Here is a 24,657-nt window from a genome sequence, read left to right on the forward strand (position 1 = left end):
CTACGGAAACGTACTAAAATGTTTTGAGACGCCTGTAAAACCCCACTAAAACATCCCCGAAGCTCATCTGAAAGCCTGTGAAATCACTAAAACTCCAAGAATCCTACCTGAAGCATACTACGTGATTGACCGGAGCACTTCCCTCTTCGAATCCCCCTGAAATGTCTACAGTTCCCCAAAATTCTCTGCACCCATATCTGCGCCTCTCCTTTTTTATTTCCCCTGGAGCATCATAAAACTCTCCCCCACCCCTTTTGAGACACTCACTGAAACGCCTTGAAACGTTATGAAATAGTACTGTACTTCCCCGATTTGCATAACAGTCTCATCTTTCTGGGTTTCCCATTCACATAAGACTGTGATACGAATAGGCACAGGTTAGCTCTTGTGAAAGTCCTTGAAGAAACCCCCAAGAATCACTCTGACACCCCCTGAAACCCCTACAAAACCTTGCATGTCTTCACCTATGGACCAATCGGTTAGAGCATAGCTTCTTAACCTTCGTTTCGCGACCCCCTAACCGCTTGCAGGCATGCTTTGATTGTTTTACGAAAAGCGCAGTGACGACAGACTGGGGGGTCGCGAGAGCCAAGGTTGGGAACCGTGAGCTTAGAGCAATGCAAAAATCAGCAAAACGAATTGCTGAAATTTCACTAATGTTTTGTGAGAATCTGGCTCAACATTGTGCCCTATGAGTACAACAAATTGGTGGATGTTTCAGAAAATTGTGCTGAAATTCAATTTCTGAATACATAGAAGAAATCAGCAAAATTTGCTGGTTACCTGCCAAAAATTTTAAGGGCTTCTTTGCACATTGGATTCCAATTAGGTATGATTCCAGAATAAATATGAATCTGAGTAAATTGAATGAGTGATTGTCACAAAAATTGTTTATCGAAAATTTAAAAAAAAATCGAGTAGGGTAAAAGCTCCCTTAGTGGAGGTAGTACCAATAGTGGTGGTAGTGCCAGCACTATTTCGAACAAAAAGCTTGCAAATGACATTTTTAATAGATGCATCATAACTAATTAATAACATTAATTCAGTTTTGTGTTCGGGATTTGCCGAAAAACCTATTTTAAACAATTATTTTCCTTAAATTTTTTGCTCCTTTGCACCTATAGTGGTGGCAGTGTTCCTATAGTGGTGGGTCCCATAAGAATTCAATGGGATGCGCCACTATAGGAACCAATGTTAAATTTTACCTCCATAATAGGAACCGTGTACCTATAGTTGGTGCAAGTGATTTATTAGCAAAAACTGAAATAAACAATGGTTTTTACATTTTTCCTAGAAAATTTAAGTGAAAAATTACCGATTAACGTACGTTTCGGTTTTCAGACTTTTTATTTTGTGGCATAATCAATTTTATTCAATTATTTTTCTACAAGGAAATACTAATAGCACCACTATTGGTACATTTACCCTAGTAATTTAATTGAAATCAAAAATTGTGTTTTTTTTAAATGAACTTCAAATTTTTAAAAATGATTTTTTAGTGTAGTACTCAATTTAAATTTTTTAATTTTTTTTAAACTTGTCTTTTTTGTGAAAATCCCCCATACATCATGTTTTGTAGGACTAGCCATTTTTTTTATTAAACACATTGAAAAAAATTTGCAAAAAAAAAAATTAACAATTTTCGAAAGACGGTCTAAATTAATTTTGAAGAAACTAAGAATGTAAAGTGTCATAAAAATCAAGGTCTACAATCTACATATCCAGCAAGTTTCATTGTAGTCTAAGAGGGTGCTGCCAGCTCCGAATACGATTCGGAATTCGTCTGTTTTCTCATATTTTTTTCACTTTCAGGTTCAATAATATTTCAAAAATCTATAAAATTCAGGGAATACAATTAGGTATTATGAGTAGACACTTTGTACATGACCAATATTAGCTTGGTTAAATAAGAAACGAATTAAAAAAAATGAAAAGTAAAAAATTACTCTTAGAAATGTGCAAACCACTATTACATGTGAAAGTTGACTGTATCAGAAATCATTTTTACGATTAACCCTCGAGCAGTCGCGTCTTTGACCACATGCATGCATTTTTTATGGTGCGTGTACTCAGTACACGACGCGACCACTCCCTGGTTAAAAATCGTATTTTGAGCTTATTGCGCACACCAGAAATATTAAATAAAATTATGAACTGTAAAGTCTTGTATTTCTTGAATCACAAATGGACAATAATGCATCAAATCATATGTCCTATTGTGCCAAATTTGGGATAAACTTACATCAAACATAACTATAGAAAGTAAGCACTAATTAAAACAATGTCTATCATTATTTCATTTTTGATAACGGCTACGTGGCCGTGCGGCTAGAGGCGTCAGTCATCTAGGCGTTTCGATTCCCGCTCCAGTCGGGGAAAACTTTTCGTCAAACGGAAAATTCTTCATTGGACCACTGGGAGTTATGTTTGTTGTCCGTTGTCTAATGCTAGTGCTTGTTCAGTCTGTACAACCTTCAGTTGAAGACGGTGTAGTGTCTTTTTTTTTCTTTTTAAAATAACAGGAAGAGTAGGAATTTGTCCTTCTATATAGTGAGGCAATATTAAAATTTCAACTCTGCACTTGTGTACTCAACCAATAAAGTGAATCCATCATTTTATGTCAGCTGGTTTAACCATATTTTATAACATGTATGTAATTTCGTACTCCTTATACAAATCACAACTAAAGGATACATTGTTTCGGAAAACAAACTTAAACTTAAAAGCCAACTAGAAAACAGGTACTCAATGGCTGAAGATTATGGAAGAAACAAATGATCAAAAAAACTGTAATCAATCGAAATAGTTGCGAAAATAATGTTAAATTATTGAATATAAATTACTTAGAAGAGTAAGCAACTTTTTGAAATGTGCTACAATCAATCAATAAGTAGTTGTGAATGACTTTATTTCCATATACAGGGTGTTAGGTTCCTGAGTGCAAACTTTTTAAAGGGTGATAGAGGACCATAAATGGTGAAAAAAATTGTTCTACGCATATGGTCAAATCTCAACCGTTACGTAGTTATTGAACTTCCCATGTTTTTGACTCTTATTGCCTTAACTGGCAATAACTTGAAAATGGTCAAACTTGTCGAAGTTTTTTTACCCTTATTCGAAAGATTATTGAATTTTCTATCAAATGGCATCTTTGAATCGATTGGTTTAGTTAAATAACTAAGTTTTCTAGAGCAAAATAGCTAAAAATAGTGTATTTTTAATAGTTTTTGTCAACTATCTTTGAAAGATGCGTAATAAATTAAAATTATTTCTTTGGCAAAGTTGTGGCTCCTATTACACTCTACAATTCGTTCTTTGACACCAAATTTCTAGCTCTTATCGTTTTCTTGCAATTTTGATTTAAATGTGCGGCACCATGCGCAAAAAGGTGCTTTCCATGACAGTTGCAAATTTATGACAAGAAATGCGATGTTTAAATCAAAATTGCAACAAAACGATAAGAGATAGAAGTTTTATGTCAAAGAACGAATTGTAGAGTGGAACAGGGGCCACAACTTTGCCAAAGAAAGAATTTTTAATTATTACGCATTTTTCAAAGATAATTGACGAAAATAAATTAAAACACACTACTTTTGAGCTATTTGCTCTAGAAAACTTAGTTATTTAACTAAACCAATCGACTCAAAGATGCCATTTGATAGAAAATTCAATAATCTTTCGAATAAGGGTAAAAAAACTTCGATAAGTTTGACCATTTTCAAGTTATTGCCAGATAAGGCAATAAGAGTAAAAACATGGGAAGTTCAATAACTACGTAACGGTTTTGATTTGACCATATGCGTAGAACAATTTTTTTCTCCATTTATGGTCCTCTAACACCCTTTAAAAAGTTTGCACTCAGGAACCTAACACCCTGTATGTATAAGGGTTTCAACTGTTCACTAGCTTTTGGAAAAATTGCCCCCTTGTTGAAGTGTTCACCTCTCCAATTATAAGTTTTCGCATTGTCGCCCCCTTGGATGCGATTTTCATCCGAAAGGAAAGAAAAAATATGTCATACAATATTGGCAGTTTTGACGACAACTAATCCATGAATAATAAAACTAAAGAGAATAGCCTAAGATTAAAAGAAGGAAATATTTCCAATGATAATATTGGCAGCAGGAATGTCAAAAACTTCCTCTAAATTCAATTGATCATAATTCGGCCAAACGACTTATTCCGCCAAATAACTGCCCGTGCTGCAGGGGGGGGGGGCGTTACACTATCTAAATCACAGAACAAGTTTCAATGTTGCATAGATTTTCATCAGTTAATGGCGACAAAAGTGGTTTTATGCATTTTTATCGTATTCTAATGATTGGGGCACATTTTAATAGTTTTTTTAATCTGATTCATACTTACAAGCAACAACAACGGAAGCCGGTTGGCTAACGGTTTTCCCTCGTGGTGACCACGCGTGACATTCGCATTTGAACGGAGGTTTGCCAAAATACTCGTACACCAGATCGCGTGAGATGGTGGCAGTCACCTCCTGGTAGTGTACGCCACTGTGCGGATCCACATGGGATTCCTCCGCCGATGGAGGCGGCTTGTTGCTACCGCTGCATTTAAAATGCACCTAGGAAAGAAAAGGCGAGAGAGAGAGAGAGAGAAAAAGAGCAAACAATCGGAAACGATTAGATTTATGGTGATGCTTTTCCGGCATGTTTTGAATAATGCACGACAGGTGTCTGTAATGGGACTGTGTGTATGGATTTATCGGATGATCAAGTGGAGTGGTTGATCCTGAAAGACATTCCAAGCTTTTTACATCGCACCAGGAGATGAAACGTGCTCCGGAAGAGCAAAAATCCCTAAGCCCAACCCGCACGCCGACGGACAGTAACTAGTTGGTGTTGTTGTAGAAAGTTTCGCATGAAATATTCATTCACCCAACTATCTAGCTGGCCAGTCAGGCAGCCATGAGTGAAAACAATCCAGACAGAGCTAACTGGCAGCGAGGACGACGGTTACAGTATGGTGTTGGTGGTAGCCCAAGTGTATGTAAATGCGAGGATTTAGACCGGAGAGTGGGAGTAAAGGAAATGGAACTAGACTTTGAATACCAAATTGAATCTTGTTTGGATTCTTAGAAAATGGTTATGGAGAGTAGGTATTAAATATTGAGGATGCTATTTCTGCTGGGTGTGTGCGTTGAGGGGTGTCCCAACAGTTTTTGAGCTTGGAAACAAATAAAAACTATACAGGCTCTGTCCCAGTTGAGGCGTTACGTCAATTAAAAAAGGAAAAGTGTACATTTTGATATAAAAGATTATTGATCTTGAATCAACAGTTTACTAACAGCAGGTCCCTCAGCCTGTTAAACTTCCATAATGGATGTTACTAAAGACGAAATCAGAATCCTTCTTCCCATTTCCAGTGATCCAATGTAAGACTCTTCTGCATACGCCAAGAAAATCTCAGCAACGAAAGAAGAAATTTGAATAAAATAATCCTTTTATTGCATCCCCTTGATCCCCGTCCCAGTTCGCTCCATATTCCTTTCGGACTCATAAGTGTTTTCCCCACGACGACGACGACGATGATGGTGCAAGATACACTCCCAAAGCCCAGGATTGTTTCCAGCTGCTTCTGCCATTGATGTTGATGGGAAAAGTGAAAGATCGTCCCGTTAAATACATTCCCCCTCTTTCACGAGGAAGCCATGGTTGTTCTTTTCACTTTTCTTTCCGCTCCCCCCACATAACCTCAATCAAACTCCGAAGGATGCCCCAAAAACGAGTGATACATGTACTTTGACTTCCTTTCCGGGCCTTTCTTCCACCACCACCGTCTTCGAGAACCACAAGCACCGCCGGCCGATTCGGATTCAGCAACAATGGCTCAAACGGCAGCACACAAGGCATTAGCATTTTGCAGTTTCCGGAAAAACAAGCTTTGGCATTAAAATTTTCCACTTTCATCCTTGTTCGTCCGCCTTGGCTTGCGCCGGGGAAGCCTCGTGGGGCGGACTAACATACATTCGTTCACATGTGTCGGGGATAGGGGTATGCGATATAGATCCATGGTAGGTGGTTTAAGCAAATGTGGAAACATTAGATTCTGAAGTTCGTGCTCTTGTTATTTGAATGGTAGATCAACTGCATGGTAATCGATAACTTTTTGCCCCACGTACAACATAGCTCTGGTCCTCACAAGTTCCTACCTCATGCTTCCACGGGTCAAGCGAAGACAAATACTACCAGCTAAAGAGTTGTGTGCTTAACTGGTAGTGCAGCCTGGGCACTGTTGTCCTGCTGACTTCAACTATATTGAGGAGGTACGCTTAGGAGGCGCGACTTAAACAGCGTATGTTCTGGCATTCAGCGGCTGCGTATTAAATGTTTCTTTAGAGTGAGCTATACCTAAGGTGGTACACTAAAACATGTCAAAACTTAATTCTTTCGGCAGAAATTGAAAGCTATTCTTGTTTGCTACAACTTTTCCGAATAACGTGTGCGAATAAAATTGAAGGAAACATGTGTAATTATCCATTTGTGATCAGAAAAACCTTAAAAAGTTGATTTTTTGATAGATTTCGTTCTGGAACACCCTAATATACGTAATAAGTTTGATATTTTAAAACGGCATCATATTCTCTCATGTTTTTGAGTTATTTGCTTCTTTGACACCAATGCTGTAGGAGTTGAGCAAAACATATTAAAATTCGGGAAAGCCAAATGTGACCTAAAAACTAGCTTTTTGGAGGCAATCACGTTGTGGCGCGAAATTGTACTGAACGTAGTAGCTTTGCTTCCTTGTAGTTTGCCTTGGCTACCCCCTACCACGGGTGATAACAAACAAGCGTGATGACAGGTGTTGGCTATCATATCAGCGGCTGACGCGATGCCACTTTTTGCGCACCAAAGCGTGATTGCACCCGAAAAGCTGGTTTTTAGACCACTTTTGGCTTTCACGAATTTTAGTAATTTTTACTCAACTCCTACAGCATTGGTGTTAAAGAAGCAAATATCCAAAAAACATTGTAGAATATGATGCCGTTTTGAAAAATCAAACTTATTACGTATATTAGGGTGTTCCAAAACAAAATCTATCGAAAAATCAACTTTTTAAGGTTTTTCTGATTACAAATGTAATAATTACACATGTTTCCTTCAATTTTATTGACACACGTTGTTAGGAGAAGTTGTAGCAAACAAGTATAGCTTTCAATTTCTGCCAAAAGAATTAAGTTTTGACATGTTTTAGTGTAGTTATGATTTTTTGAAGTTCAAAAATAGTCGAAAAACACAAAATTGATTTGATGCACCTCTTAATTTCAATGGATTTGACTGAAATTTTGACCAGTTACTTCTTTTAGGATGCCAATCATGTACCCGGTACATGCTATGTTTTTCTAGGAAATCAGAACGATTATATTCCTTAAAAACAAATTATCAATTTCAAGCTTTTGTTTCACTTTTTACAAAAAAGTCGTGTATGGAAAACTATTAGGCATGGTGAAAACCCACATTTTTCCCGAAGACAGTTTGACTCTATCTTTAAAATAAGTAGTTTTTCGATTTTTTAAGGGGATTTTTAGAGTCGATTTATTCCAATTTAAAAAATAACGTTCTTGTAATATTTGCTCCATATTTGGCTTTATATGTGACCTTCCAAATGCCGCTTAAAGAACTTTTTTTATTTTACCAGCTCCATGAGATATAAGCATTAGAAGACATTGTTGTTTTTAAGTCAAAATTGCCCATAACATTTGAATGACAAGACCTAGCAACATGCAATGTTCAGAACAAATATGCATCATTACTTGCTCTTCAAATGCTCCGAAGCTCACATCTTCGAAAAAAATGAAATAAAAAAGTTATTGCGAAAAAACCGTTTTTGGGGGGCTCACCCTAAGTTAAAACTTAAAATTAACCTACTATGATCAAATTAAGAGCTAGATAAACGGCGTATTCAGCAAAGTTGCTCGAAATAGCATTGCCTACAACTTTTCTGAAGAACTCGATCGCGTATGACTTAAAATTAAAAAAATCTTTTCAAGATTTGAGTTAGGACGAGGACCACCCTAATCAAAAATTTTTGGATAAGATGCAGCAAACAAATGCAAACAACTTCTCTGAAGACACCAAACGCCTAAAATTAACGAAAACAGAGATACGGATTTTTTTCCTGCTAAAACGTGGATTGGGACCATTGTGCAGTGGAACACAGATGACACCTGGAGGAAGATAGAGGAGTAAAGGAACGCCAAAACCGCAAAAGAACGAGCGAAAACACGAAGAGCCAAAGCGTAGACCGCTGCGCTATTCAGCTCTGGAGAAGGAAGTTAAGCGCTCATGTAGGGTAACCTGGGGTAATATGCACCCCCGGGGCAAAACGCCCTCACGCTATTTCATTAAATAAGTAAAGTTCCATTCGATTCAAGCAAACTAGACGAAAAACTGAGCCGGACAAGCCCAAGAATGGAAAGAATATTCGAATGAAAAGCGTGAAAAACGATGATTTGGAAAGATTGTCTAATTTGAAGCGCACGCAATTTAAGCAACTGCGCGCTGATTATATGGAACCAACCTATTAACTACCATCCGCCTCCTACTCCTTTCATTTGCTGCGTAAATAGTAAGATGGAGCCGCCTGGTATCTCATTAGAATTCAAAGCGGAAAATGCCAGAGGTCGTATTGCCCCACCTCAAGGTGCGTTTTGCCCCCAACAGTTTTTCAGCACCCAAAACGTAACACCTTTTTAAATTGTTAATTTGATTCGGTAAAATTGATATCACGCGGACCAAAATTTGGCGTCTCTTAGTCAAATAAGTAAACTAACTTTCAAAACGCAAGACACCGATAAAATCATCTTAATCTTAGCTATAGGGTCACGTTTGCTTAGGGGGTGCATATTACCCCACCTTCCCCTAGGTGGGACAAAAGAGCATGGGCGGACACCCTAGCCGACGAAGGTGAGGCAGTCCTGGATTTTTTTTGTTTCTAGTCATTCCTAGAGGAGTTCTTGAAGGAATGTTTTCAGGATATCCAAAAGGAATCCCTGCAAGAATCCCTGGAGGAGATCCTGCAGAAATTCCTGGAGGAATTCCTAAAAAAGTCCCTTTAGGAATTTCTTGACGAATCCCTGGAGGAATTCATTGAAGAATCCCTGGAAAAAAATCTGGACGAATCCCTGGAAGAATTGTGGAGGAATTCCTGCAGAATTGCCTGAAGGAATTCCTGGAGCAATCGCTAAAAAATCCTGGAGGAATCTTTGGAGGATTTTTGGCAGCGATTTGTGGAAGAATTCGTTAAAAAATACCTTGAGGAATTTCTTGAGGAACACTTGGACAAATTTTTCGAGTAAACCTTGGAGGAATTCCTGAAGAAATTTCAAGAGGAATCTTGGAGGTATCTCAAGTGGTATTCCTGGAGAAATTCCTAGAGAAGTTTCTGGAAGAATATTGAGAAGAGTTCCTTTTGGGAGAAACACCCGAAAAAATCTCTGGGGGAATTTCTGTTGCAATTCTTGGAGGAATCTTGGAAAAAAAAACTGGATGAATTTCTGAAAGAATCCTTGCAGGGATTTTTGGAAGAATTCCTGGAAGAATTTCTGGAGGATTCCCTAGGGAAAATCCAGGGAGAATCACTAGAGGAATTTCTGAAGATAGACCTGGAGAAATTCAGGAATGTGTTTATGGAGGAATTCCTGAAAAAAAAATCCCTTCAGAAAAATTATGGTATTTCTAGAGGATTGTCTGGTAGAATTCCTGGAGGATTCTTAGGTGGAATTTCTGGAGGAATCCATGGAGGAATCCCTAAAGAAAATTCTCGATAATTCCCTAAATTATTGGAGGAACCCCTAGTAGAATTCCTGGAAAAATCCCTAGAGGAATCTTGTTGGAATCTCTGGGGAAATTCTGGCAGAGTTCTAGAGGAATTCGTGAAGAAATCGTTTTAGATTTTTTTTTTTTGAAGAATTCCTGCGGAAAATTCTTCAGGAATTCTGGTAGAGATCTCAGGAGAAATTTCTTGAAGCTATTTCTAGAGACATTCCCCGGAGAATTCCTTCAAAACTTTTTGGATGAATTCCTGGAGGAACTATTGGAAGAATTTTTGGAGGAAGCCTTGAAGATATTGCTGAAAGAATCCCTGGAGAAGATCCCGGGGGAATCCCTGGAGGAGTGTTTGGAGGAATCCTTGAAGCAACTCCTAGAGGAATTCCTAAACAAATTCCTGGATGAATCTCTGGAGGAATTCTGGGAGTGATTTCTGGAGGCATTCGTTGAGGAATAAATACCTGGAGGAATTCCTTAAGGAGTACTTCGACAAATTCCTAAAGTAAACCCAGGAGGAATCATAAATACCTGAACAAATACCTGGAGGAATTCTTAGAGCAACTTCTCGAGGAATCTATGCGGGAATTTCTGGAAGAATCGCTGGCGAAATTCCTGAAGGAATTCTGCAGGTGTTCTGGAAGGATTCCTGGAAGAGTTTTTAAAGGGATTCCTCAAGAGATTCTTCCAGGAATACTCCTATTTCTGCAGGATTTCCTCTAGAGATTTCTGCATTGATTCTTTCAGAAACTCCTACAAAGGTTCCTTCAGGGATTCCTCTAGAAATTACTTTAGGAATCTCTCCAGGAATTCTTCCAAGGATTTCTTCTGATTTTTTTTTTCAGAATTCGTTCGGAAATTCTTCCACGGATTCCTCTAGGAATTCCTTCAAGAATTTGTTCTGGTATTTCTCCAACAATTCCTCCACGGATTTCTCCAGGAATTCCTCCAGAAATGCCTCAAGGGAATCTTCCTGGAATGCCTCCTGGGATTCCCCCAGAAATGCCTCCAGAGATTCCTGGAAGAGTATATCCCTGGAGAAAATCCCGGGAAATTCCTGGAGGAGTTTTTGGAGTAATCCTTGAAGCAACTCCTAGAGGAATTCCTGAACAAATGCCTGGATGAATCTCTTGAGGAATTCTGGGAGCGATTTCTGGAGGAATTCGTTGAGGAATACCTGGGGGAATTCCTTAGGGAGTACTTCGACAAATTCCTAAAGTAAACCAAGGATGAATCATAAGAGGAATTCCTAGAGTAATCTCTAGAAAAATTAGAGAAATTTATGGAAGAATTCCTGGAGGAATTTATGAAGGCATTCCTGGAAGATTCCTTGGAGAAATTCCTGGAGAAATCCTTGGAGAGATTTTTGAACGAATCCTAGGAGGAATTCTTGCCAGAAATTCTTGAGTAATTCCAAGAGGACTCCCTGCAGGATGCGCTGAAGGAAACCTGGAGAAATACCTGGAGGAATTCCTGGAAGAATTTTTAGAGGAACTCCTGGAGATACCCTGAAAAATTTTTTGGAGGGATCCTTGAACAAATTCCTGAAGAAGTTCGGGGAGTGATTTCTGGAGGATTTCGTTGAGGAATACTTGGACAAATCGCTTGAGTAAACCCTGGAGAAATTCCTGGAGGAATTCTTAATGTAATCTCTAGAGAAATTCCTGGAGCAATATTTAGAGAAATTCCAGGTGGAATGCATAGAGCAATTCTGTGAGGAAATTCGCAAATAAAACACAAAGAAATATCTGGATTGCCCTCAGGAATTCTTCTATGAATGCCTCCAGGGATTCTACAAGGAATGCCTCCGGAAATTCTCCCAGGAATGCCTCCAGGGATTTCTGCAGGAACTCCTCTAGGAATGCCCCGAGGGATTCCTCCAGTTATGTATCCAGGAATTCCTCCAGCAGTCTTGGAATTCCTGGAGGAATTGCTGGAATAATCCCATGAGGATTTTCTGAAATAGTCCTTGGAGAAATTGTTGAAGGAATCCCTGGAGGAGATGCTGTAGAATTCCCTAGTAGAATTCCTAGAACCCTCGAAGAATTTCTGTAGAAATCTTTGAAGGAAATCCTGGACGAAACATTGGAGGAATTCCTTAGGGAAATTCTGAAGGAATTCATAGGAGAATCCCTAGAGGGATTCCTGGAAGATTTTCTGGAGAAGTTCCTGAAGGAATCATTGATGGAAGTGATTTCTGGAGGAACTTCTCGAAGGATACTTGAAAATAGTTTTTGAGGAATACTTGCAAGAATTGCTTGTATAATCCATGAAGTAACCCCCTGGAAATTCCTGCAGAGTCCCTAGAGAAATTTCTGGTTAAATCTCTAGAGGAACTCCATGAGGAATTTCGGGAGAAAAACCTGAAAAAAATCTGGAGGAATTCTTGGAGCAACTTCTCGAGGAATCCATGCGGGAATTTCTGGAAGAATCACTGGAGATATTCATGAAGGAATCCTGCAGGTGTTCTGGAGGAATTCCTGGAAGAATTTCTTGAGGGATTCCTCAAAAAATACTTCAAGGGATTCTTCCAGGAATTCCCCCCCAGCCAACAAATTGGTTCACATTACTCAACTACAACTCTGCTAAGTGATCCATTACTCGATTAAGGGAGATTGTTTAAAATGCACAGATTTGCTCTATTAGTATAAATCTGGAGGCCATATACGTACATTTCACTGAAATCATTCTGTCATATACAACTGCAGATGAATTGATCTGTCGCAATATATAACTTCAATTATAACTGTGTTTGGGTACCAATATGATTTCCTTTTTACAAACAATAAAAAACTAAAAACGAAAACAAATGGATTAGTGAGTCTTGATATTTTGACCAACAGCTTCGCATTCAGATACTCTGCCACTACGCCGTTCATTTGATGTTGTAGGATGCAAATTTTTTGCAAATATAAGTATTTTGCAGACGAGCCAGTAGATACTTGGTGCGGGCGATGAAATCTAAAAACATATAAACACAAGAACTGAGCTGGACTTTGTGGATAATGTCGATTGCGCTGACGTTGGAAGGTTGAGGAGAAGTTAATATTTACGATCTTCCGGGAGAAGAAGAACCTTACCTAAAATCGACACTAATGGAAGTCCACGACACGGCCAGCACGGGCCTGGTTCAGCGTTGAAGTAAAATGAACACCCAGGTAGGAAAACTGAATAACACCTGCATTCTCTTCGATCCATGCCAGCATCAAAATACAGGTCGGACTCGATTATCCGGGGGTTCAATCAACCGGGGGCCCGATTATCCGGGGCTCGATTATCCGGAAAAAAAGGCTCGATTATCCGGGGACCAAATAATTTTTCGTTTTGTTTGCACAATTTAAGATGGCAATAAGTCAAAAGATGTAGCAAATGTCAAATACAACACCCATAAATCAGATTCAGCCTATTTGTGAATTATTTTTATTATGCAGATTTTTCGACTAAATTTTCATTCTCAATAAATATGGTTAGAATCATGCCAGCCGTTGAGTTTAAGAACTATAACATCATACAAGCTTGCTTCTATGTTTATCGAACTGTTTTTGATTGATAAATCTTAAAAATAAAATAGAAAAAGTTTGGCTCGATTATCCGGAAATTCGATTATCCGGGGGGATTGTTTTTCGGAGTCACCCGGATAATCGAGTCCGACCTGTATTAACTTTCCACTGCCACCGCAATCAGATTCCCCCCTGTATAATTTCAGATTTACATATATGAACTTATAAACAATCAAACAAGAGATTGTAGAAGAATGCTAATATTAAATTACATTGTTGTCCATTTGAAGTTGAAATTATACAAGACGTAAAACATGATCGGACGAAATTGCTGGCTTCGTAAACGATTGCAGTTGATCAATTATCGTATCTTTTGTAATTTTGAACTTAATCTGTACATAAAAACGATTTGAAATTAACATCCTTATGTGATCTCTGGTTTGCTGGGCCCAGGGATTTCTGCATGGATTCCTTCAGAAACTCCTACAAAGGTTCCTCCAGAGATTCCTTTAGGAATTCCTCCAAGGATTTGTTCTGGAATTTCTCCAGCAATTCCTCCAAGGATTCCTCAAGGAACTCCTCCAGGTATTTCTCCAGGAATGCCTCCAGGGAATCTTCCAAGAATGCCTTCTGGGATTCCTTCAGAAATGCCTCCAGAGATTACCTGCAGAGATTTCCTCCAGGTATTTCTAAATGAATGCCTCCAGGGATTCCTCCAGGTATCCTGGAATCCTTAGTGGAATTCCTGGAGTAATGCCAGGAGGATTTTCTGGATTCCGGAGGAATTTCTGAAGGCAAATACCGACGATATTTGTCTCTTCTACGATGTCTCACATCGCATAAAAGGGACTAATATGAATGCTACGATGCCCGCGAAAGACACATCTGGACAGCTATTGAGCACCCCGACTGACCAGTTGAAATGCTCGGTCGAGTACTTTGGAAACCTCTGTCAAGTGTCGACGCATTACCCGTGTCCACACCGATGCTCCATCATTGCAGGAGATAGAAAAAGCCATCCGTAGCATGAAATCGAACAGACTGGACTGGCGTCTTAGTATAAAGGTACCGGAAAAGGGTGACCTGACTGTATGCGATACTTGGCGAAGCATCATGTTACTGTGTATCGTTCTCAAAGTCCTGCAAAGTGATCCTTAACCGAATACAGGAGATGATTGACGCAACTCTCCGACGGCAGTAAGCTGTATTCCATGCTGGACGATCCTGTGTGGACCATATTGTCACGCTCCTAATCATCCTGGAGCAAATCAATGAATTCCAAGAGTCTTCCTACCTGGTGTTCATTTAATACGAAAAAGCTTTCGACCGTCTCAATCACGGAAACTTGTGGGAAGCCCTCAGCGCAAGGGTCTCCCTGAGAAAATCATCAGCCTCATTGAAGCACAGTACAGGGCATTTTCATGCAGAGTACTGCACAACGGTGTTTTGTCCAATCCCATCCGGGTCGTTGCTGGAGTGCGGCAAGGATGTATACTATCACCGCTACTGTTCCTCATCGTACTTCGATGAGATCCTGGTAGGTGCGATTGACCGTGAACCGTATCGAGGATTGCTGTGGCCGCCCCTTTACCATGGAACACCTAAATGACTTCGAATTGGCTGATGGCGTTGCTCTTCTAGCTCAACGGCGCTCCGATATGCAGAGCAAGCTCGATGATCATGCCAATCGCTCCTCAGCGACAGGTCTTACCCTCAACGTCAACAAGACCAAATCGTTGGATGTAACACGGTCAATCCTTCCAGCTTTACGGTAGCTGTGCAATCAGTATAGAATGTTGAAAGCTTCCAATATCTTGGTAGCCAAATGGCGGAGGATGGCGGTACCAAGATCGACATAGGTGCACGGATCAAGAAGGCGAGGGCTGCGATGCACCAAAATCCGAATTTTTTACTCGAACGTGATATCTGTGCTGCTATATGCCACTGAAACTTGGTGTGTATCAGTGGAGAACACTGAACGGCTGCAGGTCTTCATTAATATGTAGATGTCTGCGGTATATAATTCGTGCATGGTGGCCTCACAATTGGATCTCCAAAGTGGAGCTCCATCGTCGATGTCATCAAAAGCCGATAGCGACAGAAATTCGGGAGCGAAAGTGGGGATGGGTCGGCCCCACTCTACGCAGGGGCGGGAATGAAATCTGCAAGCACGCTTTAGATTGGATCCCAACGAGACATCGCAGCAGAGTCAAACTCAGAGGCTCATGGCGGCGCAGCCTCAACAACGAAATAAAGCTAGTCGACAGAAATTTGATCTGACGCCCGGTTCAAGGCGAAGGCGGACAATCGCCAGGATGGAGATCTTTCAATTCAGCCTTCTGCACCACCATGGGTGATCACTGATCAGGACTGAAAGTAAATAAGTAGCTACGAGTAGTAGCCTAGCAAGTATCAAGTAAGTTTCACTAAGAACAACATAGTATGTAGTTTATATACGCATACCCCTAGGCAGTGTATCCTCTACATTATGCAAAGCAGTCCATCCAAACATGCACTGACTGCTGCTCGCTCGCTCATACAACCACCCGGCCACCGAGGAAGAGATGAGGCCGGAATCAAAAGAGACGAGCGAGAAAAGATTTTCCTTAAGCTCGTGTGAGATTACATCGGTGTGCATCATTTTCCCCAACCGGAGCCGACCAAAGGTTTTGTTTAATTTCCCGCCGAGTGATTTATTGAGCTTGAGGAGATCGCTCCTCTGTGTGTCCTAGATGTGGGGGCTTCGTGCAAGTCCATACCAATAGCTTTCGGTGGGAGGCTCGGTGGTCCGTTGTTGGTTGACTGGCGGCTGCTGCTGCTGCTGCTGGGATCGTGGGTGGTTAGTTGGCGTATTTTTTTTTTCGTTGATAGGGGATCCGTGTAACAAGGAAGCAATGTACAATGTGGCACGGTTTCATACACGTACAACCATTTGGGAAGCGAAGCTTGAAAGTGGATTAAATGATTAAGCGCCTCCGAGGGGGCAGAAATGGATGCTCGTATGGGGCGATGCGGACTGCTACAATGATGCAAAATAAAGCTCCTCAGTGAGCGATTATCCTAATGAGCGTTTTGCTGAAATGTAATTTTGAGCAATGAGAAAGCGAAATGGATTTGGTTTTTATTTTGAACGAAAATAAATATGATCAAATTTATCTGATGATATGCGTTTTAGCACAATCACTTTTACTTTCTATTATTTCGACATCTGAATTCAAAGGACGACTTCAATTTGGAACAAACAGTAAATCTTTATCCGCGTATTGACCATCTATACTCAAACTTTTATTCTGTTTGTTGCAGACTGTAATTTGAAACTTAGTTATCAATGTGAACAAATTTAGTAGCAAGAACAAAGATCTTGTGAAATTAAGTTGTGAAGGAAATACTCGAAACAAGCAGTACTAGTTCAAAAGGGAGGGTCAAAAATTCAGATTTATGAGTGTCTAGTCGGGGTTGTCGAGGGTCTTGCAGTATTGTGGACGCAGTTTTATCTATGTAAAGATGTTGAACTGAGCATATAAAATAAATAAATTTACTTTTATTGTATTCGTTTGAAGCCCTTCGAACAACATTTTAATGGCAATTGAAAGCTCATTCCTCTCAAAACTCTATGAAGCCCCTCCCAAAACCCTCCTGGGATCCGATAACTTCTACTGATAACTTCTACCCTGCTGAAGCCCTCCTGAAGCCTCATGAAATCTCTGAAACTCTGAAATACCTAGAAGCCCTTAAGGTTGAAGGATTCGTCATTGATATAGTCGTCATAATTGAATATTCAAAAGCAGTTTTCTCGATCAAAACATGAATGTTTGCATTGAAAAAGTATTCACTGTATTCCATTCTGCACCCACAACACAGTGAATACATTTTCACTTCGGAAATTTAAGCTTTAAACGAGAAAACTGCTTTCAAATTTTCAATGATGACGATTATGGCAATGATGAATCCTTCAACCTTAAGAAAACTTTCCTGAAACCTCCGTAGATTTCGCCTAAACCAGTGATCCTCAGGCCCATTTTTTCAACTGTTCGTACAGCAACACCTGGATCGATTTATGAATCACTCAACACGTTATTCTTGATTATTTTGGGAGTAGAACAGTTTCCATAACAAACATTGCAAGGAATTCTACGACAACATAGAGAACTGGACATCATATGCGGCCCGCGGGCCGCACTTTGGTGACCACGGGCCTAAACACTGCTGAAGTCCCCTGAAGCCTCTTGAAATTAATTTGAATGCTTCAAAATCCCTCATAACCCCCTGAGACCCAGGGACGTCCCCTAAGTAGGCTAATGAAGCCCTCTGAAGGCCCTGGATGCTCTTAAAACTGCAGAAACCACTTGAAACTCCTAGAAACGACTTTAAAAACAAATGTAGGCACCACTTTTGAACGCTACTTGAAATCCACTAAAATCTACTGAAATCTTATTCATTTTGGAACCCCTCATAAAACACCCCTTAGACCCCTGTGGAATTTCCTTAAACTCTACTGAGTCCCCGAAATTTCTACTCTATCCCTCTTAATTATTTAAAATTTATTGAAACGGCTTGAGACCCGCCTTAATCCCCTTATGTGCTCATGGGGTTCTGCTGGAACTCTCCTGGCTCTCCTGTACACCCTTGAAGCTCTTTGATACCTTCGAAAATTACTCTGAAACTCCCTGAAAATCCTCTGAAACTCCGCATAGTATCACCTTGAACACTCTCAAGAACTCCCTTTTCTTAACCCTTCGGAGCCATGAAACCTGGCTTGCTACTGCAATAATCCTTGCAGGTTATAAACTGAGTCCATTTAAAGCCTTGGTCACCAAAGTGGGGCCCGCGGGTCGCACGTGACTTCCAGTTCTCTATGTTGCCTTATAATTTCTTGCAATGTTTCTTATGGAAGCTGTTCTAATCCAGAAATAATCCTTGAAACCCTTTGAGGCCCCAAAAAGCTCCATTGAGAACGCTTGGAACGCCTTTGAGACCCCCTGGAACCCTCCTGAGATTCTTTGAAGTGCCCCTGAGACCCCTTGGAGCATATCTGAAACTTCCTCAGGTTCCCTGAAACTCTACATTCCACTGAAACGCCTCGATGAGATCTGAAGATACTCTCAAGATACTCTCCTGATACCCCTGGAGCAGCCTTGGATGCCCAGGAGCCATTCTGAAACTCTCTTAAGTCCCCTGAAACTCACCAACTCTCAGAAACACCCCAGAAACCCCTGAAACTCCATGAGACCCCCTGAAACGCCCCTGAGGTCTCCTGGTTTTTCCAACATTCCACTGAAACGCCATTCTGAAATCTCAAGATACCCCGTTGAAACCATCTGAAACGCCCCTGAGACCCTCTGGAACTCTCCTGATACTTCCTGAAGCAGCCTGAGACCTCCAGGAGCCCCATGATACCCCCTGAAACGCTCCCAATACCCCATGATGCGCCCTGAGATCCTCAAAACGAGCGCCTTTAAAACTCCCCTGATGCCCCATGGAACACCTCGAGACCCCTTGAAACGCCCCAAAGACCCTTTAGAGCCCCCTGAAACTTCCAGGGTCTCTCTAAATCTTCCATGAGACATCCTGTTATCCCCTGAAATGCAACCTTCCTTTGTTCTCCTCTATGAACGCTCCTGGCCGACCTAGCCATAGTTACCGTCATTATTACATTTTCTTTTGCACAATATTGGTTCTGAATAGCTCTTCGGCATAAAAAGGTACATGCTTAAAATATGCAAAAAAATAACCTGCATAAAAAGTGTTTTTAGTTTACTGTGGAGTTGGAAAAATTGATACGGCTTTTTCAAACAGTTTATATATGTACATAAGAGCAGTTCAGACTTAAAACATGTTAAAAAAATCAAAGTTTCCATATGTAAGGCCTCTGAAAACCTCTGTAAATGCTGTGAAATGTATTGAAATGGCTCCGAAAAAAATCTGAGACCTCCTCGGACCCCCTGTAACGCACCCGTAACTCTCCGAAGCCCCATAAAATGCCCCTGTATCGCCATAGAAACCGTTTGAATCCTTAGAAACCCACCCTCCCTCCAAAAACGTTCAGAAACCTTCTTGTGCTCATTCCACGAACGGAGTGACGTGACGCAGGTTGACTCGCATATCGAGATGAGAAATCTCGGCTAGAATGAGGTGACTCTCCATTCGATTTACACGGCGAGTCACTTCATACGAGTCGATATAAAGCTATGTTCATTTAGAATCCGGAATGATAAGATCACGTATATCTTAGGGATGGAATAACAAACATTAAAGGTGAATCCCTCAAAACAAAGGTTATTTTTTGTACTTTCATGGAAAAATATCATTGAAATTATTTATTTTTATTTTTCACACATTTTCTCACTTTTTCAGTGTTGACCTCTCTAAAAATCTGCACAACGGTGGCAAATTTTAGCAACAACCCCTTCCGCACGTTTGTTCAACAATCAGGTCATCTATGCAGTGTCCTGAGTGCCTTGACTAGTCTGACTAAGATTCCGAAGAAAAATTGCCAAACTTTTTTTTATTGCGAAATGAGGGGCAATTCAGTGAATTGAGAAAACGCGAAATTTGAGTGTTTTTTTCTTTGATAAACACTACCCATCTGTGACGATACCACTGAACATCTCCGGCTGTCATGGCAGCTCATCAAAATAGGTAAAACCTCTACATATCCTTTGTGTGCGTTTTTGAAAAGCAGCACGCGATTCTTGAGGCTGTCATCCTTGTATGAATTGGTTCTCATCATCTTGTTGCGAAAAAAAACATGCCCAGAGTTCGAACTTCTTGCCAAATCTTCAAATTCAAAGCAGATTTATCAATGAACCCAAGCTTTTTTCTTCCGAGGACACTTCCTTATGCCATGGTTAACAACATCTGTGCACATAACACATAATGGTTCTGACGATATTAACATTTTTCGCGACTGTCGTACCTGACCACGCTAAATTTTCAACGTGTTTGTGCAAGATTTTTTTCCTCCTCTTGTCTTCAATCTGAAATAACTTTTCACTCGTTGCAAGAAAATCGATGAAATTTTCACCATTTAAAGAGGATTAGTGTATGATCAGAGTGCTGCAAAAGAATGATGATTATGTTCATTGAGAGCGCCACTAGAAAATGTGATAAGATTCCGGATTCTAAGTGAACGACTTTACGACTTTTTTCACGTCACTCCATTCGCAGAATGAGCTTTTTAGTTAAACCTCTGAAATCCGCTGAACATTCTGTGAAACTTACTGAAATGGCCTCGAAAGCCCCCTGATATCTCCTCATATTTACTTAATGCCTCTGAAACCCTGCGAAACAACCGAGAACTTCCCCGAGAAACCCCCTTCTTCCACAAAACCTTTAAGGACTCCTGAAACCCTCAGACAGCTCCTGTGACGTTCCTGAAACCCCCCAAAGCCGCCCCTGATACAGCCTTAAAACCCCCTGGAAGCCTGGGTTTCAAGTACTTTTCAGAGGACTTCAGAGGTTTCAGAGGACCATGGATCCCCTTGAAACGTTTATGCGATCCCGTGAAATCATTTGCCATCCTTCGAGACGCCTTGGAATTCCCTTTAAATACTCCCCATGAAACAACTTGAAACTTTCCTAAATGCACCTGGAGTACGCATCTCCATATAACCCCTTCGGGACGACTTTTTTCACCAACCTCGCCGCTGTAGAATGCGTCAGCGAGGTGCAAATGTCCCAACCGTCCAGAAAGGGTTAAACGCCCCTGAAACCTCTTAAAAACTTTCTGTGGCCCCATTTTAAACACCCAGATGTAAAAGCTGTCCTCGCGCACTTGGTTTCCCCTTTGAGGTATAATCCAACTTAATTTAAGCACAATGTTTGTCCTTCTTGCATGCACTGTGCATCACTAGTTTTGCTTGGCAAGCGAGTGATCCATCACTTTGAACCAAACCAAAGCGATTCTCATTCGTATCAGCCATATTCGAACAATTTATAAGGAAAAACCTGGTTTTTAGCGAGAATTACCCTCTTGAGACCTTCAGTAACTTCTCTTAAACTTCTCTGAAACCCACCGAAACAAAAAATCAGAGGGGTGTGTGCAAGACACAACCGAATGACGTAAACTACGTAAAACAGTTTATTATGATTGATAACGGACTTCTGTTTGCTGTTTTGTCGAACAAATCATACAATTTGTTTAGACCAACTTCGAGGTTTGTGGTTTGGCTAGATCGGAAGCTACTTTAAGTTTGTAGAACTTTTGGTGGACAGCTCGGTAGGTGTATACCATGGTTGTCTTCATTCGGTGATTTCTATTCTTCCTCCACTTTGTTGTTTTATGAGCGATTACATTCTTAAACGTAACTCATTTCTGATTTCCATTAGCAAATTATTGAAATTTTGGGAAAAATGCATTCCTAACCTAAATTGTTCTTCAATATTAATTATTAGCCTTTTCCAGACGGGTAGGCTTAATATTACCGAATATTATAATATTTAGTAAATAATTGTATGTAATACACATTTTAAGAATTTTCGGCAAAAATTACTGATAATTGCAGATATTGAATATTTTGTAATTTTGTAATTGCTGAGATCTTATTCAAATTTGTCAACACTGGTTAACAATTTTCATTTTTAGGCAAACCAGCAAATTGTAGAAGAAATTTCACTCAGTTTTCTAATTAATTCCCATTTAATTTTAAACTTTTGCCGCCCGGGTTAGCTCCGAAGAAGAAGATTCTTCCCAGTTGACATGACCAACCGCTCGCTATGAGAGAATGCGAATGGGCTACCCCGTTACTGCTACGTTTCTGGCGGTGCGTTTGCCGCGAGAATTCGGTTTTAACTCTAGCAGAAAATTCAGAATTGTAGCCCTGAGAAGGGCTGTTTAAATTTGATTTAGCAAAACCAAATCTGTTCAACAGTAAGGAGGGATTTCTTCCTTCGATGATGATGCTGCATCCGATGATGAAAATTTTTCCGCGTGCTGCTGTACCCATTCGCAACCGCACTGGGAGATTTCGAATGAGCCACCGCCGATGACCCGGCGTTAGCAAACTGAACTCCGCTTCCCGGCTATGCTTCTGCGTCGATGGGTCAAGCGGTTAAAATCTCTCCGATGAAAATTCCAAGTTGCTGTGTCATGCCTATTCGCTACCGCACTGGGGAAATGCGAATGAGCCACCATCGCCGGCGGTGCGTCTACCGCGCTCCGCAGCGGTTTCGCTGAAGTTGGTTTTAATATGTCAGCACTTACTTGTTTTCACTTTCTAGGATAATTCTTAATGAACTCTTATGCAGAAATTTAAAATTGTAGCCCTCACAAGGGCTGTTTAAATTTGATTTCGCAAAACCAAATCTGTTTACTGTTGATTTCTTCCTTCGCTGATGGTGCTGGATCCGATGATGAAAATTTTTCCGCGTGCTGCCGTACCCATCCGCAGCCGCACTGGGAGATTTCAAATGAGCCACCGTCGATGAAACCGGGCCTAGGTACTGTCCGGTGTGCGGGACAACCGTTCGACTCGGCGACCAAAGCAAACTGAGCTCGGCTTTCCGCCCGGCGATGCTTCTACATCGATGGGTCAAAGAATAATGAACGAAGATGAGAAGAAGCAGTTTGCTTTTATGCTACACAAAGGTATGGTTTCCCCTCTTGAACGTGATTGGTTAGATATGAGGGGAGTCGAAATCAATGATGCCATACAAATTTATCTGTAATCATTTGTTTTTGCAGAATATTCAAAATAATTTAAAATGATAATTATTAGCCTTTTCCTGAACAGTAGACTTAGGATTAACCAATATTATAATATTTGAAGATTTAAAATTCGAAAATTCTTATGGAAATTTGGCAACGCTGGTTAACAATTTTCATTTTCCAATAAACCAGCAAATTTTTCTAAGTTGGGCAAATTTCTATTTGATGCGCGCATAAGTTTATACACAGTACATTGAATTTAGAACTGATTCGACATCAAGCGGTTAAATTCTTTCCGATGAAAATTCCCAGTTGCTGTGTCATGCCTATCCGCTACCGCACTGTGGAAATGTGCATGAGCCACCATCGCCGCTGCTACTCGGTTGCTGTTGGTGCGTCTACCGCGCACGGCAGCGCTTTCGCTGTAGTTGGTTTTAATATGTCGGCACTTACGTGTTTGCTTTCTAGGATAATTCTGAATGAACTCTTATGCAGAAATTTAAAATTTTAGCCCTCACAAGGGCTGTTTAAATTTGATTTCGCTATACCAAAATATAGGGTCTGGGACCATTTGGGCAGGAGCACCTATTTTGGGCACTTGCTGCTATAACTCAGTCAATTTCAAACCGATTGACTCGAATTTTTGCACATGGATAGATACTGTGCGTATCTGATCATGCTTCAAAAATAAAGTCAATCGGTTCAAAATTGACTGAGTTATAGCAGCAAGTGCCCAAAATAGGTGCTCCTGCCGAAATGGTCCCAGACCCTAATCCACTTTCAGGAGGGATATTTGCCTCCGGCGAAGGTGTTGGATCCGATGTTGAAATTTCCATTCCGTTGCTGCCGGGCGCATCCGCTACCGCACTGGGAACACGCGATTGAGCCACCACCGCCGGTGCTGCTTAGTTGCCGACGGCACGTCCAACGCGCTCGGCAGTGTGAAGCAGAATGGGAGAGCGAAAATGCTCTCTCCCGCTCCACCACGATCGACGCTCGGAAGAATACTAACTCAGACCGGCAGCGCTCTGCCGATGCGTTCCCATGGAGTAGTCGAAGAGGACTGATGGAAGATGAGAAGAAGCAGTAATCTTTTATACTGCCCGTTTCTTCCTCAAACTTGTGCTCGCACGTGATTGGCTGGATAAAATTAAAACATGGGTTCACTATTTCCAAATTTTAAATAGTTTAGAATTGAAAATAGTAACTTTAGTGTATTGTAGAAAATTGTTGTGCAGTTGTCCCATCGATTCGAGCTATAATCCGGAAAATCCATCGATTACTTTTTGAGTTATTAGCGTTTGAAATCTGTTGCAATTTCGTGACGGTCGCAAAATTTTAGATTTTCATTTTGCACCCGGTACCGTGGTACAGTACCGTACCTTCCCCATAGACGTAGTTTACGTCAAAAAAAAGTTTGAATCCTCTGAAACCTCTGAAAACCCCATAAAGCCTGTATCCGCAATAATCGGGACACATAATTATGGCTGTACCTCTGCAATAGATGCATTAAAATTGCTCAAATTTTGCCTGATAATATCTTAAGATGTGTTCATTTCACCTGCAAAATTTCATGTGATTCGGAGAAGTACCTTTTGTTGTAGCAATGAAACAGTAGAACGCGAGCAATTGAATTTTGTACAGCCCCTGGTTTAGCTTGTCAGCGCTGTAACTTTTGAATTTGATTAAGAAAATGACTGGAATTTGAACACAAACCTCTCAATCT

The 24,657-nt window shown here is 40.6% G+C and overlaps 1 protein-coding gene across 2 annotated transcripts in view; it reads right to left on the minus strand.

The window, feature by feature from the left end:
- Positions 1-24,657, minus strand: part of LOC109407262 (netrin receptor unc-5) — a 468,026-nt gene that overhangs the window by 287,698 nt on the left and 155,671 nt on the right. For both annotated transcript variants that reach the window (XM_062850699.1, XM_062850698.1), the window contains exon 4: positions 4,366-4,582. In XM_062850699.1, coding sequence (XP_062706683.1) covers positions 4,366-4,582 — 217 coding nt within the window. The remainder of the gene's footprint in view (positions 1-4,365; positions 4,583-24,657) is intronic.

The sequence above is a fragment of the Aedes albopictus genome, chromosome 2, assembly GCF_035046485.1.
Source record: "Aedes albopictus strain Foshan chromosome 2, AalbF5, whole genome shotgun sequence".
In the NCBI taxonomy this organism is placed as follows: domain Eukaryota; kingdom Metazoa; phylum Arthropoda; class Insecta; order Diptera; family Culicidae; genus Aedes; species Aedes albopictus.